At 41.2% G+C, this 16,834-nt stretch overlaps 1 protein-coding gene across 9 annotated transcripts in view; it reads right to left on the reverse strand.

The window, feature by feature from the left end:
- Positions 1-828: 828 nt before the first annotated feature.
- The window catches only part of USP54 (ubiquitin specific peptidase 54), a 120,669-nt gene continuing 104,663 nt past the window's right edge, over positions 829-16,834 (reverse strand). For 4 of the 9 annotated variants that reach the window (XM_035021667.1, XM_035021660.1, XM_035021652.1 and 1 more), the window contains 5 exons: positions 15,112-16,508; positions 7,751-7,869; positions 7,306-7,446; positions 3,915-4,101; positions 829-2,159 (listed from right to left, as the gene is read on the reverse strand). In XM_035021667.1, the coding sequence (XP_034877558.1) occupies positions 1,600-2,159; positions 3,915-4,101; positions 7,306-7,446; positions 7,751-7,869; positions 15,112-16,508 (2,404 nt within the window). In that variant the 3' untranslated portion in view covers positions 829-1,599. Of the gene's footprint in view, positions 2,160-3,914; positions 4,102-7,305; positions 7,447-7,750; positions 7,870-15,111; positions 16,509-16,834 lie in introns of those variants that run through there. The other 5 variants (XM_035021677.1, XR_004682240.1, XM_035021684.1 and 2 more) reach the window with 5 other exon arrangements.

Raw genomic sequence — 16,834 nt, forward strand, 5'->3', positions numbered from 1 at the left:
GCTGAATACTAAATGTGCTCAGAATCTGTTCATGATGGATGATGTTAATTAGGTAAGCAGTGGTCCAAAGGTCTCAAAGAACACCTTTCTAACTCTTCTGTCAATCTCAATGATTTTAGACCTGGGGTAAAAGAAGAGGAAATTGTCCAAAGGGTATTTTTTGCAAAGGGAGCCCACAAAATATCTTTTAGAGGGAGAATTTGGGAGTGAGGCAGAGGTGAAAATGGATCTTTCTGAGCACTAACTGGTCCACTTCACTGTCAACAACCATGTGCTTCAAAGATTTGAGGACCACCAGTGTAAGTGCAGAAATTCCACAAGGAAGGCAAGGGGAGGGGCAGCCATGGGAAGAGAACAAGGAAGGGATAGGAGGCACATCACAAACTTGGAGAAGGAGGGCACCAAGAGTACATAGATCAGGAGTGAGTTTCTAAGAGGGTCTGAATCCCAAGAAAATCACCCTAAGGAGGAAAGGAGGAAGCATGTAATATAGTGAATGCCTCTGAGCAGGAAAGGAGTAAGAAATATACTAGGCAGCAGTAATAACAAGGAAAGTCATTCCACTTTAGGGGCCCATTGATTCCTACCTTCAGTATATATCCTTCAACTATTCTTAAACTATTTAGCTCCTCACCTTCACTCAAAAGCCATACACACACACGCGCGCGCACACACACACACGTATGTTTGTGCCATGGCTCTCTCTTTGGGAGCCCCAGGCCACTGGGAATTGGTATTTTTTTGCTTATCCAGGCCTTCCCCCCCACCCCCAATATAAAAGAGCAAGAGCATACAAAAGGCATTAAATAGACAATTAAATGACAAGGAATTAAATACAACTATCTTAAAGATTTATTAATGAAAAATACTTTACAAAAACAGTATGTTTGGCCCTAAAATAGTTTAGCTGACTCTGAGGGTTTACAACAGTGACTGAGCAAGTGGCAGTAATGGCTCTGCTGCTGAGGACAGGAAGGTGTGTTAGTGTGCCTGACTCCATCTGTTCAGAAGGACAAATGTTATGTTGGCAGCTCTGCATTCTAGGCCTAAGGTTTGGGGGCACAGGGAAGGCTGACAGCCCATAATACCTGGGCAGGTAGGCTGCCCTGAATGATATGGTCAGGACCATGACCACACAGCTACATGCCCCTCCAAGGATGGGGTACTGGGGAAGACAGAAGGTCAGGTAAGAAGGATAGGTTGGTAAAACAAAGAATAGAAGTTGGCAGTATTGTAGGAAACAGAGGATGAAGGCTCAGGTGCAGGTGGGGGCATAAAGGATCCAGTAATAAAATGGTGACCCTAAGATCCTAAGGAATGACTAGTGTCCAGGGTAATATGGATTCATCTTTAAAGTGGCTCAAATAAAGCCCTAAACAGCAGTTGCTTCCTTTTGCCAGTTGAATGGAAATTGGAATTTCAAATATTCCTCTCAAGGAGCCAGGTCTCGTTGGGGGTTCCAGGTACCCCTAGAAGAAACTGCCAACTCTACGTTGAGATGAAACTAGCACAACCCTGGCACGGATGCAGGGTGCTAACTCCTCCACAGTACAGTTTAACGGAGAAAGCTGTGGCTCCAGGAAAGGAAAGGGGTGACCCTTACCACCTATTGTGCTGCAGGGCTCTTGCCCTTATCTGCTCTCTTCCAGGAGCATCTGCCAGAACAAACAAAAACTCCTCTCCCCCTGTCCTCCTATGCCCAGATTGCGGGACATAACTGGTTTGCCTCCAGTCATCATCTGGGGGCATATCTACTCTTCGAGGACCAGGGCCTCGAGACCCAGGAACAGGACCCAAATTCCAAGCTGACCTCAGGGGTACATGAAGACTGCTTGATGGTGGAGACACAGGGTAAACAATGGGAGGGTGGGAGGAAGAATGGAAAAGATCCCCCCAGGACTGAGCATGAGGAACCTGAAGGCCCTGGCGCCTTTCTGGTAGTGTGGCAGTGTGTGTCGGCTGAGGCTTGCATCCTGGAATACTCAGGAATCTGGCTCCAATATGCTGGTTGGTCTCTGACCATGGCCCCCAAGAGGCATCTGTTCTGGAACGATGGGGTAGACTCTGGTAGTTCAGAGTTCTTCCTGGGTACTTGATCCCCTGGCAAGTTTCACCCCTGTCACACATAGCCAGAAACTGCTGGACACTCCTCGACGTTCCTTGGAAGAGAAAAAGAAACCCAAAGATTAAGCATCTTCAGTAAACCATTCTCCTTCCCAAAGGACCATTCCTGACTGTTCCTCTCAACTCCCCATAGCCATAAGAGCATACACATAAGGGAAAGAAGAAGCCTAGCTTTGCTTTTAATTTCATTTTTAAAAATTCTTAATATACATCAAAATCAAGTCTCTTACCTCCAACCTGGGCAAATATTGCCATACTTCTAACTCACTCTACTGTAATTCTTCCTCCACACCCTCCCCACAAATGGTTCCCCAATATTACAAATATATATTCTCACTGTAACAACTCTAGTCCTAGAGCCACCACTCTAAAACATCACTCTGCTTTTCTTAATATGGTATTTTCGCTCCAGTTAATCTGTTTCTGCTTACATTCTTGCTCAGTCCCTGAGATCTCTGTTTTTGTTCACACTACTCCTACCACATACACAGTGTGGAATGCCTTTTCTATACATTAATTCCCCTTTACTTAAAAGAAACAAAATACATAATTTTAAGAAGTCACTTCTATTTTTTTTAAGTAGGCTCCACGCCCAGCATGGAGCCCACTACAGGGCTTGAACTGAGCTGAAATCAAGAGTTGGATGCCCAACTGCCTGAGCCACCCAGACACCCCACAAAATAAAAAAATCACTTCTTAAAAATACTTTCCAGTCTTTATTTTATAACTCATCAACATCTGCAGTATGATCTTGTATGTATGTATATTCTGATTATTGCAGCTCTGAGCTCTTTAAGAACAGAGAGCTGCCTTCTTTCTCCCCTATGTTCACTATAGCATTTAGTGCAGAATAGGCTGCCCCTAACAACTGGAACAGATGCCCCTAACAGCTGCCAAAGGGGATGGCTACCTGGCTGCTCCACTGAGTAATAGGAAGTTCATCTACCCAGAAGGCCTGCTTATCTAAACCTCCCTAAAATGTGGACACATATCAATACTACTACTCTTACATTCTGTTCTAGAACCACAACCACACCCTGCCCTAGGGCATTTATATCTGTAAGCCAAGATTTCTCAATCTCAACACTACTGATACTTTGAGCTGATACTTTTGGGGGGGGGGGGGGGGGGTCATGGAGGTAAACTGCCCTGGGCATTGTAGGAAGTTTAGCAGCATCCCTGACTTCCACTCACTAGATGCCAGTAGTACCTTCCCTTTTCCATTGAGAATCTCTGCTTTAAGTAGACTCGGCCTCTTCATGAGGAAGAAAAGTAGCAAATCCTATGGAGGGTGAGAGAAAGCCAGAAGGATGCTATCCACCTTCCCCAAGATTGTCTGAGTCTGTATACACGGCACAGGTATTCCATACACAGGGTCTCTCCAGGTCTCCCATTCACTCCTTGTCCTCCTAGACTATCCCTCAGCTAAGACTCGGGATAGTAGGAGAGAAACTAGCTAATAGAGATGATACTTTCTGTTTTGGGAGGATCCTAAAGACTGGGCATTAACTTCCCTTGGTCACTTAAAAGCTTATCTTATCATGATAGACCCTGTTCATTCTATTGGGTAGTTAGACTAAGGATCAAGACCAGCCAACCATATTAACCAAGTAATGATTCAATCACAATTCATCTTGACTGATATTTGATCTTAAAGTGGTAATTCATATCCCTTCACTACCTAACTTGGGACTCCACCTCCCCCATAGGTGTACTGATTTGATCTTTCTAGGTTGTCTCTGGGAAGCTACCACATTATGGCACATGATATATATTCTGGGGAGAGTTACCTGGGGGTCTATGGGGCTCCCCTGCCATGCTGGGCATCAAGACATCTGGGGACAGGAACTGTGGTTGGGGTGGGTACAGTTGGGGACCAAGGAGAAACACAGGAGGATCATGGATGACAGGGAGGGAAGAGGAGCTGGAACAACGGTGCCCGGTTTCCAAAGGCTTTTTCCTCGCATTTGATGCATCCTTATAGTGAGACAAGACAAAAAAACATAAAGATGAGGATTAACAGCCGGATATGGTTGGGTAAACACAGTGAGGCAAGCAGGGAGAGATGGAGAGGACTGGAGTACCAATATGCCTAGTTTTGTAGAGGGACCCAATTTACTAAGTCACTCTTTCCATCAGCCCCTCTAGGAACATCCCTAGGCCACTACAAACTGGAGACATGGAACTGCAGATCCTCTTCCTTTAACCTGTCTCTCTCATAGCCCTCATCTTCCCAAACCTACCATCTAGGTCTTTGGCAAACTCTTTAATGCTAACAGTAGAATCAGGTTGAGATAGAAATGTAAAAATAGAGAAATAAGAAGGAGAAAAAAAATCGGAAAGCCCAAGAGACTGAAAAAGAAAACTCCGTACACTCTCTAAATATTGGGAACTAAAAATGTATCTCCCTAAATGTACAATCAAGAACTCTACTACTCCACCTTCTCCCCTGTCATTGCTACACTCCAGTCTCCTCTTTTGCCAGTCAAGTTTGTAACCACTGATGCTTGTGTCCTGTTCTGTACTCCACTTGTCATTCACTTTTGTGGCAAAGTCTCAGAAATATCCCCTTTAACACCTAAAACACTAACATGTCCAAGACCAAACCAACATCCTTCCAAATTCCACCTCCTGGTACCACATTTTCCTAAGTCACCTAGATTCAAATGTTGACATTGCCCTTACTTTTGCACTTCTCATCCACGATTCCATTAGTTGCCTTTGTCAAGAAATATCATTTCTACCTATAGGTTTCATATTTAAACTCAAGTGGACCACTGCAACAGCCTCCAATCTGATCTTCCTATCTCCAGGCCTGCTACTTCCTTATTGTGGCCTGCAAGTTGCTATGTGATAGCAATGCTGATCTTTCTCACTTTATCTCTACCATTCCTATGCCTTTTTCCCTATAACTTTCTTAATGTTCCTCAAACACACCAAGCTCATTCCAACTCAGGGCCTTTTCACTTACTACTCTATCCAAAATAGCCCTGAGAATAACTACTATTACCTTTTTACTCCTTTTCCCTTTGCTTTGTTCTATTCTTCTCAATCACACATTGTTTGGGGTTTACTTGTTTATTGTCTTTCTCTCCTGGTAGAATACAGTTCTTTTTACTCCAGTATTCCCAGCACCCTCAACAGGACCTGGAACATTACAGGCACCTAATAAATAATAAATAAAATAATCTATATACCAGTATATTTTATTTCCTAACTAGGCTGTAAGCTATTCAAGGGCAGAATTTGTGTTATTTCATCAGTGTATGCTCATAGCACCTACCACAGCATGGTACATAATAGGCATTTACCGTACAGCCTAAGGACCAGGTGCCAATCCTCTCAGTATGGGACACAGCCAACTATTCCTTTCTTCTGCACAGAAGAAAGTGATGCCACATTTTCCTGGTTTCCCTTTTATCTCTCTGGTCCTCACTCCTTTTAAGGGTTCTTCAGATGAACCACTTAAATATGATATTCATCAGGGATATGTCTTGGCCTCTCTCCTCTTTTCACAATATTCTTTTCCTCTTTTCAATGGCTATGACTCTTGAATCTTGATTTCAAGCTTTTAAGTGTCACATCCAAAGGCCTACCAGATATCACAAGCATAATATATCCAAAATTATACATATCTTTTCCCTCAAATACATCATTATCAACCCAAGAATTATGGGCCTTGATTCTTCTCTCCCCATATCCAATCAGGCACCAAGTCCCAATGACTTTTACTTCCTCTTTGGCTCTCCAACATGTCCATTTCTCTCTATCCTCCCAAACTCCGTACTGTGGTTCATGATATGACTCTTGTTTATATTCTTCCCAGTCTCATTTGTCAACACTGTCCTTCCCTCGCCAGAATCTAATCCTGCCATACCAAATGAGCTGCTTTTGATTCAGTGAATATCTGCTTCATGTTCCTTTACCTGCTGTATTTGTTTTACTTCCTTCAGGAAGCCTTCCCTGATCTCTCAAATCTGATTTAGATGTCCCTTCTATTATGCTTCCATAGCATTAAATCCTATCATAGTAATTCTTTCTTTATCTGTCTCCCCAGGTAGACTGCAAAGGCCATGACAGCAGGGACTACATCTAGCTCACTCACCATTGTATCCCCAGCACCTAGCACAATACCTAGAACATATGCCCAATAAGCATTTGTTTAAAAGAATGAATCAGTGAATAAATGAATGATATAGAAGTCAGGAGAAAGGAAGCCAACTCCTTAGAAACATAACAATTTGCCATTAAATTCACTAACAATACATAAGAACAAATGCTAGGCAAAAACGACCACCTTTCCCAAAAAGAATGGCAAGCTGTTTAGAGTTTAGGAAATTTTGAACAATAAATTGAAAAAAATGACTGTCGCTTGGAAGGGAAACTGGATCTGAAGTACTAGTAGGACAGAGACTTAGTTTTCACTGTATATCCTTTATACCTTTTAATTTTGATATCATGTATTTAAAACTGGTTTTTAAATTTTTATTGAACTGACCTGGTGAACAAGCTTTAATGCACTGGAGCTTTGCATCCTGACCTCCATTGTAATCAAAACTCAACTTGCCTTAGGCAAGTGTGTGAAATTCTCAAAAGGGTAATTTATAAACCCAGCCACTGAAAATATTTGAGTTATTGATTTCTGCTGACTTCGGTGTCCCTGTCCCTTTCACCTACAGATCACTGCATTGATTCCATATGAAAAGCCTCAAGGAGGAAGATTTTAAATCATTCTCCTTTTCTTGCTAATGCACATGCTTCATTTTAGCATGAAAGCATACTGGACCCCATTCAATCTTATACTGGAGTGGGGAGGAAAAGGTAAAAACAATACCCCATCCCATGTCTTCCCTTCTTCCCTTGATTAGTGCAATGGGTTTTGACCCAATCAGCAGCTATTGCTTTTGAGACTCAAGGCTACTAGGCTACTAGGACTCTTCTCACCCTAGGGAACCCTATAATATACCTTCCAGAACTGCTACAGGGAAGGGGAATTCCTCTGGGCTCCAACAAAATGTGTGTCAATAAAGTAATGACTATGTGTCATCATTTTTGCTGAGTGCACATGGCTTTCCCCTAAATTACAACTTTTAGTTTCCCCTGCCCCTCCACCTACACTGTACTTTTACCTTAGCAAAAGAAAGAGGGTGCTCTGAATAGATACAGCCTGATTCTACTTACAAAACTGTGGGAAGAGACTGGAGTCTCGTCCCTCTCTGAGACAACGGTGCCACTGAGTCTGTGTAAGATGCAGTGAAAGTTCTCTGCACCGCACTGATCATCTTCCCCATATTCCCTCCTGGGGCCTCGGCAAGGTGCAGCCTTCAAACACACAGACACACACAGGCAGACATGAAACACCAGACCTATGGTTTTCCCACAGACCCTGTCCCCAGGGGTATGGGAGAAAATAGGGTAAGACCTCACTACTAGAGACCTGAATTAGATGCATTTGAAAGGTAGTGGCCATGTGGCAATCTCTGCTCAATCACAGACCTTGTTCTCTTCCAAGAGCCCCACGTTACCATGCTCCTGCCTTACCACCAATCCTACCACTCATATCTTTCCACACTTCCTTTCCCAACGCACCACCCCATGCCAGCACTGTAGGACCTGAGGCTGCTACCTGAGAAGCAGGCACTGTGCTGGCTTCATGGAGACTGTGCTCCATTTCTGCTGTTGGGGTCTTTGAGAGACCAAGGCCAGGGGCTGAGTGCAACCTCCTCCCCACACCATCTGCAGAGCCTGAGGAGGAAAACATAAATACAAGTTGAAGCCATCTCTTCTCCTGGAGCCTAACTTCAGCCTGTCAGCAAAAAACAAAACGAAAACAAACAAACAAAAACTCAGGAGTTCTTTTCATGAAATAACAAATATGTATCCCTGAATTGAATGGAGATGTGCTCCTATAATGTAGAAACAGGAGTTTCAGAATACGGATAGTTTCCTATAGGTCAACAAGGGTCTCAGAACAAAGGCTTTGAAGAACTTGTACAGAAGGGGCTCTGTGGAAAGACCACTGAATGTCCCCATCTTGCCTCATTTCAATTTTTTAAACACAATCAGCTTTGCTTCTGTCAGACTTTTGCCCAAGACTTACAATATATACAGAGGAAACTGTCCAACATAGTTGTTCTCTAGAGTGTCTGTGATGACAAAGGGAACATTATCTTCAGTCTATTTAGGAATTGAAGTGAATATATAATCATCTATCAAGCCTCCTCATTTTATGTAACAGGAAAATGAGTTCCAGGGTTTGAAAGGTAGTAAGTAGATTAATCAGAATTAAAATTCAAGTCTCTTGATCTCACTTCCTATTACTATGGGCAGGAACTCTTCAACAATATTTTGTATATGTAACGCTCTTTTATTTCCCCATTAGCTTCTCTCAATCACTAACTGCTTAAATTCTAAACAATCACTAAATGCTTATCTCTTCCTCAAAATCTTGCTAGATTATTAAGAACTGCTCCAAACTGGATATGTGACTCCCAAGGGGCTTGCCCCAATACAACTAATTAAGCCTTCCATTCTGAAAATGCACATGCCCTTGACCTACATTTAATGTATATGTCTATCACCAATTCACATCTTGATTTGATATTTTGATTGTAATACATGTATCTGGCTAAAGGAGGATATTCCTGATACCAAGCTAAAATATTATTTTTAGTATTTCCTGGTACAGAGGTTCTACTACCACCTCAGATTCATCTAGGACCTTTAAAAGTACAGATTCCTCTATCTCTCCACAGCCCTGCTGAATCAGAATCTTTGTAGTGAGCCTGGGAATATTTATTTTTAAAAGACTTCCCTGAGGTTCACCTGGCTGGCTCAGTCAGTGAAGCATGTGACTCTTGATCTCCAGGTTAGGAGTTGGGCGTAGAGATTATTTAAAAATAAAATATTTAAAAATAAATAAAACAGGGGCGCCTGAGTGGCTCAGCCATTAAGCGTCTGCGTTCGGCTCGGGTCATGGTCCCAGGGTCCTGGGATCGAGTCCCACATTGGGCTCCCTGCTCAGTGGGAAGCCTGCTTCTCCCTCTCCCACTCCCCCTGCTTGTGTTCCCTCTCTCGCTGTGTCTCTCCCTGTCAAATAAATAAATAAAATCTTTTAAAAAAAAAAAAAATGAAAAAAATAAAAGGCTTCCCTGAAAAGTATAGGAGAATATCCCCAAACATTGTTGAAGGAAGTTTGAAATGTTACAGTCTTCCCAAAAAAGGCTGTTTAGAAATATCCATTAAAATTGAAAATATGATTTACCCTTTTATCCAACAATTCTATTCCAAGGAATAAGAAGCAAAAATACCAGGGCGCCTGGGTGGCTCAGTTGGTTAAGCGACTGCCTTCGGCTCAGGTCATGATCCTGGAGTCCCTGGATCGAGTCCCGCATCGGGCTCCCTGCTCGGCGGGGAGTCTGCTCCCTCTCCCGCTCCCCCCTCTTGTGCTCTCTCTCTCTCTCTCACTCTCTCTCTCAAATAAATAAATAAAAAAAAATCTTTAAAAAAAAGAAGCAAAAATACCAGTTTATTGAGGCATTATTTGTAGTGCCAAAAAACTAGAAATAAAGTAATGCCCGTTTGGCAGAATGACTAAATACACTAAGGTATCTACACTATCAAATATGCCCAGCCACTCACTAAAAAGAATGAACTGAGTTAAACTAGCTGACTTGGAGGGATTTTCATGAAGGACTGTTAAGTTAAAAGGAAAAAAAAAAAGTCTGTAATACTATCATGAGGCAAAAAACCCCACTGTATAGGTAGGTCTACATAGGATATATGAACAGAAAAATACAGAAATATGCACATTAGATTATTACCTAGAAGGTGGAGGATAAAAGGTAGGAATTTATGTAAGAGGAGGAAAGATAACTAAGAAAATGTCTACGAAAACAGCATGTATGTTGTCATCCCATTTATGTAAAATTATTTCTGTGTTTTTTAAAAAGCCACTCCTTGGGTGACTATGATGGGCAGCCAGATTTAAGAATTACAGCTGTAATGGTTAGAATGTGGTGTTCTTCTAATAAAGTCTGATTACTAGACAAGGAGGTGGCTGCTGGAACCTCCTGAAGGGAATAGACTGATTCTTGTAAAGATATTTCAGCAGAGGTGAAGGTGGCTACCTGTAAGGAGTACTGTTGAGGGGATATATGGATTTGATAGAAGATAGAGTTAAGATGATGTCTACTCATGGATCAACAGTAACAAGAAGACAGACTACCAGATATTATGCACTTCCTGGTATAAGAAATACAAAGTAGGGGCACCTGGGTGGCTCAAGTGGGTTAAGCGTCTGACTCTTGATTTCAGCTCAGGTCATGCTCTCAGGATCCTGAGATCAAGCCCCCATATGTCCAGTTCCCCGGTCAGCAGGGAGTCTGCTTGAGATTCTGTCTCCCTCTCCCTCTACCCCTGCCCCCTGCTCACGTGTGCACACACACTCTCTCAAATAAATAAATCTTAAAAAAAAAAAAAAGAAAGAAATACAAAGTACTACCTCTATAATATTCTTATTAAAAACAAAAACAAAAACTGAAGGTTGCGTGGCTGGCTCAGTTGGAGGTGTGCAGAACTCTTGATCTTGGGGTAGTGAGTTCAAGCCCCACCTTGGGTGTAGAGATTACTTAAATAAATAAAACTTAAAAAAAAATTGAACCTGACTTTAATCAAGCCTCTAGCCCTAACTACCAGATTACAAAAAAACAAGAAGAACATGTTTTAAAAAAGAAAAAATTACTAGAATATAATCAGTAAAATCTAGAATGTGGATTTGACAAATGACCAAATTTCTTCCATAAATAAGTGCTAAGGGGAAAAAAAAACCCGGAATTTTATAGGCTAAAAGAAGCCTTGAAACAAATAAATAAAATGCAATGTGTAGATCTTGTTTGAATCCTAATTTGAAATAAACCAACTGTGAAAAGACATTTATGGGATAATTGAAAAAATGAGAATTACTGGCTAGTTATTGTATTGTATTAAAAATTATTGTTAATTTTTTAGGTATAATATTATAGTTTTGCCTTTTAAAAAAGAGTCTGTATTTCTTAGAGATACATTCCAAATTGTTTATGGATGAAATAATATAATGTCTGGGATTTGCTTTAAAATAATCCAGTAGAGGGGTACTTGGCTGACTCGTAAGTGGAGTATGCAACTCTTGATCTCAGGGTTGTGAGTTTGAGACCTAATTAGAGATTATTTAAGGAAATAAAAAAATAAATAAAATAAAACATATATAAATAAATAAACAGTAAAATAATCCAGTAGGGAAGGGAAAGGTTGGGGGGGGGTGTCTATAGCTAAATCAGAATTGGCCGTATGTTGATAACTGGTCAAGATAATCACTGTGGAAGCTAGTGATAAGTACTGGAGGGCTATTGTAACATTTACTCATTACTCTTGAATAGAATTGAAACTTTCTATAACAAAAAGTTATTTTTAAGATGATGTCTGCCTAACTTCAAAATTCTATGAAATTTAGAAATATAGGTCAATGGCAATGTTTATATAACTCTTTAGAAACTATAACGTCAAAATTAGGGGCACCTGGGTGGCTCAGTCATTAAGCGTCTGCCTTCAGCTCAGGTCATGATCCCAGGGTCCTGGGATCGAGCCCCAAGTCAGACTCCCTGCTTGGTGGGAAGTCTGCTTCTCTCTCTCCCACTCCCCCTGCTTGTGTTCCCGCTCTCACTGTCTCTCTCTCTGTCAAATAAATAAATAAAATCTTAAAAAAAAAAAACAACTATAATGTCAAAATTAATCTGGTCACAAAACATATACTGTACAATTCCATTATATCATGTATCCAAAACAGGCAAATCTATAGACAAAATAGATTACAGGTTGCCTGGGGCTGGGGGGAGACAGGGGTAGGGGGAAATGTGGAGTGACTACTAATGGGTAGCGGGTTTCTTTTTCTTTTCTTTTTTTTTTAAGATTTTATTTATTTATTTGACAGAGAGAGACAGCGAAAGAGGGAACACAAACAGAGGGAGTGGGAGAGGGAGAAGCAGGCTTCCCATGGAGCAGGGAGCCCAATGCGGGGCTCGATCCCAGGACCCTGGAATCATGACCTGAGCCGAAGGCAGACACTTAACAACTGAGCCACTCAGGCGCCCCGGGTAGCGGGTTTCTTTAAAGATTTTATTTATTTATTTTAGAGAGAGAGAGCATGTGCAGGGTGGGAGGGAGAATATAGAGGAAGAGGGAGAGAGAGAGAATCTCAAGCAGACGCCACACTGAGCACAGAGCCCAATGTGGGGCTTGATCTCATGACCCTGAGATCATGACCTGAGCCAAAATCAAGAGTGGGACACTTAACCAACTGAGACACCCAGGCACCCCATGGGGTGATGAAAACACTTTAAAACTGATTGTGGTGATGGATGGAAAATTCTGTGAATATACTTAAAAAACAGAATTATACATATTAAGTAGATGAATTGTATGGTATGTAAATTATATATCAATAAAGCTTTTTTTAAAGTGTTAAGTCAGAGAAAAACAAATACTACATGACCTCACTTATATGTGGAATCTAAAAAGAGACAAATTCACTGAAACATAGAATGGTAGTTGACAGCAGCTGGAGGGTGGGGGAAATGGGGAGGTGATGGTCAAAGGATATATAATCTTCCAATTATAAGCTGAATAAATCCTGGGGATCTAATGTACAGGATTGTGACTGTAGTTAACAATATTGCATTATTTACCTGAAAGTTGCTAAGAGAGTAGATCTTAAATGTTCTTACAAAAAAACTACAATTTATCCGTGGTGATGGTTGTATTAACTAACCTTATTGTGGTAATCATTTCAAATATACATGTGTCAAACCTTCACATTATACACTTTAACCTTATACAATGTTATTTGTCAATTCTATCAATAAAGCTGGGGGGAGAAAGTACCTTGGTACTTAAAAAATGCTTTACAATAAGATAAAATAAAGAGTGACTCCCCTAAAGATATATCCTATCATATACAGATCCTAATTGGCATTTCCCTTCATTATCTATTTCCTGATTTATTCCACCTGATCACTTCTTTATGTCAAAATAAAGGCTAGTTTGGTTTGACAAGGATTTTGAGGACTGACTCATCAGATGGATTTTTTTTAACTAATTTTTGTTCACTTAATATTAAGCAAAAAAGTAATGTTTGGTAGGTACTCTTTCCAAATTGTTTTCAGAAGTATAATCTTCCTGAAGGCTAATTTACCAGTACATAATCAAGAAATTTTTAAAAGTAAATAACCTTCAACTGTTATTATCCTTTTAAAAATTTATTCTGAGAAGCTTATCAGAATTGTGGCCAAACACTTACATATAAAGATATTCATCATCTATTTATCTAAAAATTGGAAGTACAGAAAGTATAGTAAAATGGTTGAATATATTACAGTACCTTCATATGCAACATATTGCCAGTCCTTAAAGGTAGTTTTTTTCAAAGGGAAAATGCTCATGAATATAATATAAAAATATCATGAGAATAAACTGCATACATATATTGTAACTATTTGTTTTTAAAAACAAAACAAAATATATAGTGTATATGCATAAAAAAACAAAGCCAGAAGTAAACTCATGAAACTATGAGTGGGATTATCAATGATTTTTGTTACTTTATATATTTTCAAAAGTATCTACAATGAAGAATTTCCTATTTTGGGTAATGTAAGAGTTTTTTTGTTTGTTTGGGTTTTTTTGGTAATATGATGCTTGACATTCAGTTAGTTTAATTTTAATTGTAATATATTCTTTTATATGTGTTTATTATTATTCTTAAAATACTTGACATTTGTATATTCTTTCTCCCTCAGACAGGAAGCTAATTGAAGTAGATGCGAGCTTTTCCTTGTTCTTTAGAATCTTCCCATACTGCCCAGTCCCATGTACCTAGGGAGCACTTAATATAACGTTATTGCAAAGTCTACACTGTGATCCATACCCTAAAAACATACCTTAATATCAAATTTTATATTTATGTAATATCCCCTCACCAACAGCTTCTAGGAACAGCTTCTAGGTACTCAATAAATACTTCCATGGCTGTATTCAAACATCAGTTGGCAGCATGCAAGGAACCTGTACTGTTATGGAAACTGCCATACTGAGCTAAAGATAAAATTCTCTGAGTTCAATTTCACAGAATTATATATATCATTTTAAGAGTTGGAAGGCATCTTTAAAACAAATCATTGAACCCATTCTCTAATTTTACAGGTAAAAATTTGGCCATGGGATAGTAAGTGACTTGTCCAAATTTATGCTGACAGTTAATGATGGAACCAGGATAACAGTTCAGGCTTTGGAGTTCTCAAGTACATCAATCTAAGTTATAAATATTCTTCATGTCTTCAGCTTCCAGAACTAAGTCTGTGAAGTACATTTAAGGTGTAGACTTCATTCTTCACACAATATAATCTAAGGGGTAGTCAGTGAACAGGAACCCTACAAGTATACAATCTTGAAAATTCTACACCTGGTAGTTCCTGAAGGGATCAAGGAAGATCTTGATATTTCTGGTTCAGTATGATCTGGAAATGCCACATTGGGAGATATGGCTCAATGTGGGGCATCCTTGTTGCAAGTTGGATCTGGAAGCTGGATCTTGGATTAGTTCAGCTCTTAAGCCATAGAAGGATGACTTTTCTTCTCAGCCTCCCCTACTTCATGCTGAGTCCCTCTCAAAGACCTATGAACCACTCCTTAGCACTACATACTGCAGAAGCCCTGGGCATATACTCATTGATCTCTTCCTTTAGAAGAGAGAACTAGACCATGATGATTCTACTCTAGCCAGAAAAAGGTCTAGCTCTTGTCCTAAAGTCTTTATGAATAAAGTCAGAAGATCTGCTACCACCTCCTAAGCTGGGGATGTTATCTGGACAGAATGCCAACCCTCTTCTGATCTTGTCCTCTCACTTTTAGCTTTTTTATGTCCCCCACTCCCCCTGCCCATGGTTGCATTCTTACCTGTTTGGTTAAATGAGTGCCAGGCCACATCTTGCTGCCCCCATCCAGAACAGCCAGCTTGAGAAGCCTGAAGACTGGCTTGGTAGAGAGACTCCAATTCTGAGGTTTCCTGCTCTGTGTCTTGGTTCCAATGTGGATGCAAAAGGATGTGGTTTTTTTCTGGATAGGCTACACAGGTATGGGAATCGTGGGGGGAGGACTTCATTCCTGGCCCAGGGACCCCATGTTTAAGTTGAGAATCACAGAGCCTTGTGACATTCACCCAGGAGTCCAAAGGTAAGGAAGTCCCCAAGTCAACACTGTTGCCCAGTTCCTTAGGCCTAGCATCTCTCACTTGAGATGGCTTTCCTTGGTTCATGCTTGGTTCTGCCAACCTGGGCTGTCTTCCCCTAGAAGTTTCACTATTAGGCAGCCCAGAGTACATGGCAAGAGAAGGATAATCAGCAGGCTCTTCCCAGGAAGGTAGTCTGTCCCTACCACCCAAGGAGGATTGTTGTTTTGCCCAAGGCCAATGGCCTTTCCCTTGACCCTGTAGGAAGGGAGGCTTAGAGTCAGAAGGGGAAGAGTTCTTCCTTAGACTATTTGTCAAACTTCTATCCTGGGAACCTGTGCCATCCTTTGTGGAGGCACCTTGCATCCTCTGGAACTGCTCTGCTAGCGAGCGGACAAGCCCCTTTGTGCTGGGAAACTCTGGCCTACAGGGATCGTCACTGCCTCCATCCACTTTTGAAATCAACAAAGTTTTGAGGCTTTTGGCTTGGAAGCATTGGTTAGTTTTCTGCACAGTATCAGGAGAGTGAAGCATAGGTGAGGAAGCAGCAGGCATTACGGGGTGGCAGGCCCTGTACAGGGGAAGGCTGGGCTGAGCTGATGAACTTGAAGGACTACAGCCTAGGCTGTGTGCATCTCCTCTCTCAGAGGTATCTGTTCCAGTTGAGTGTGACCAAGGCATCACCTGGGATGAGACAGCAGGATCCCTCTTTTCTTGGAATAGCTGTTCTTGATCAATGCCTCTTCCTTCTTGTGGGGGGAACCTGGTACAGCTGCTGTTGTCACCCCTGTAGCCTTGCAGCTTACCCTCTGGTACATCCAATGGTTCCCAACCATAATGAGCATTCTTCTCAGTCCTCCCTAGTGTTTTAGGTAAGGCCTGCCTGTGGAGTGCAGAAGGGTCAATGTTGTCCTCCTCAACTGAAGTCAGAAGGTTTGAGGCAGACCTAGTAGGGGAATTGTGCTGGGGGGCAGACAGGGCAGATGACTCTGGGAATAGTGATGAGTGTGACTCATGGCAGGAAGCAGGTGAGTGGATGAAAGAACTGGCCCCAAACTCTGTATTCGTGCAGGGTTCCAGTTGAGCCTCCTGGTTTAACAATACTTGGAGCGGGATAGGCTGTTCACTGAAATAAATGGAGAGAACCAGTCATAAGCTGCCTTAAATGACAAGATCGCTTACAAAAAGACCTGTTCATTTGGTTCCCATTTCTAGCCATCCACAAAAGGAATGGTAAAAATAAATAGAGAGACAAGCACAAGTAGAGTCAAGAGTTCAGAGGTTCACAAGAGAAGGCAGGCACATGGTCAGCTCACACCCAAGCAATAGGTAATATTGATCCTCTTTATTAAATGCCCTCTCTAAAGCGGCACACAGTAATATTAAGTGAAGTCCTGGTCAATATTCTTCACTGCCTCTGAAGTCCCATTCCAATCATATTCTTCTTGCAAA

The sequence above is a fragment of the Mirounga leonina genome, unplaced genomic scaffold (assembly GCF_011800145.1).
Source record: "Mirounga leonina isolate KUSES-001 unplaced genomic scaffold, KU_Mleo_1.0 Mir_114, whole genome shotgun sequence".
In the NCBI taxonomy this organism is placed as follows: domain Eukaryota; kingdom Metazoa; phylum Chordata; class Mammalia; order Carnivora; family Phocidae; genus Mirounga; species Mirounga leonina.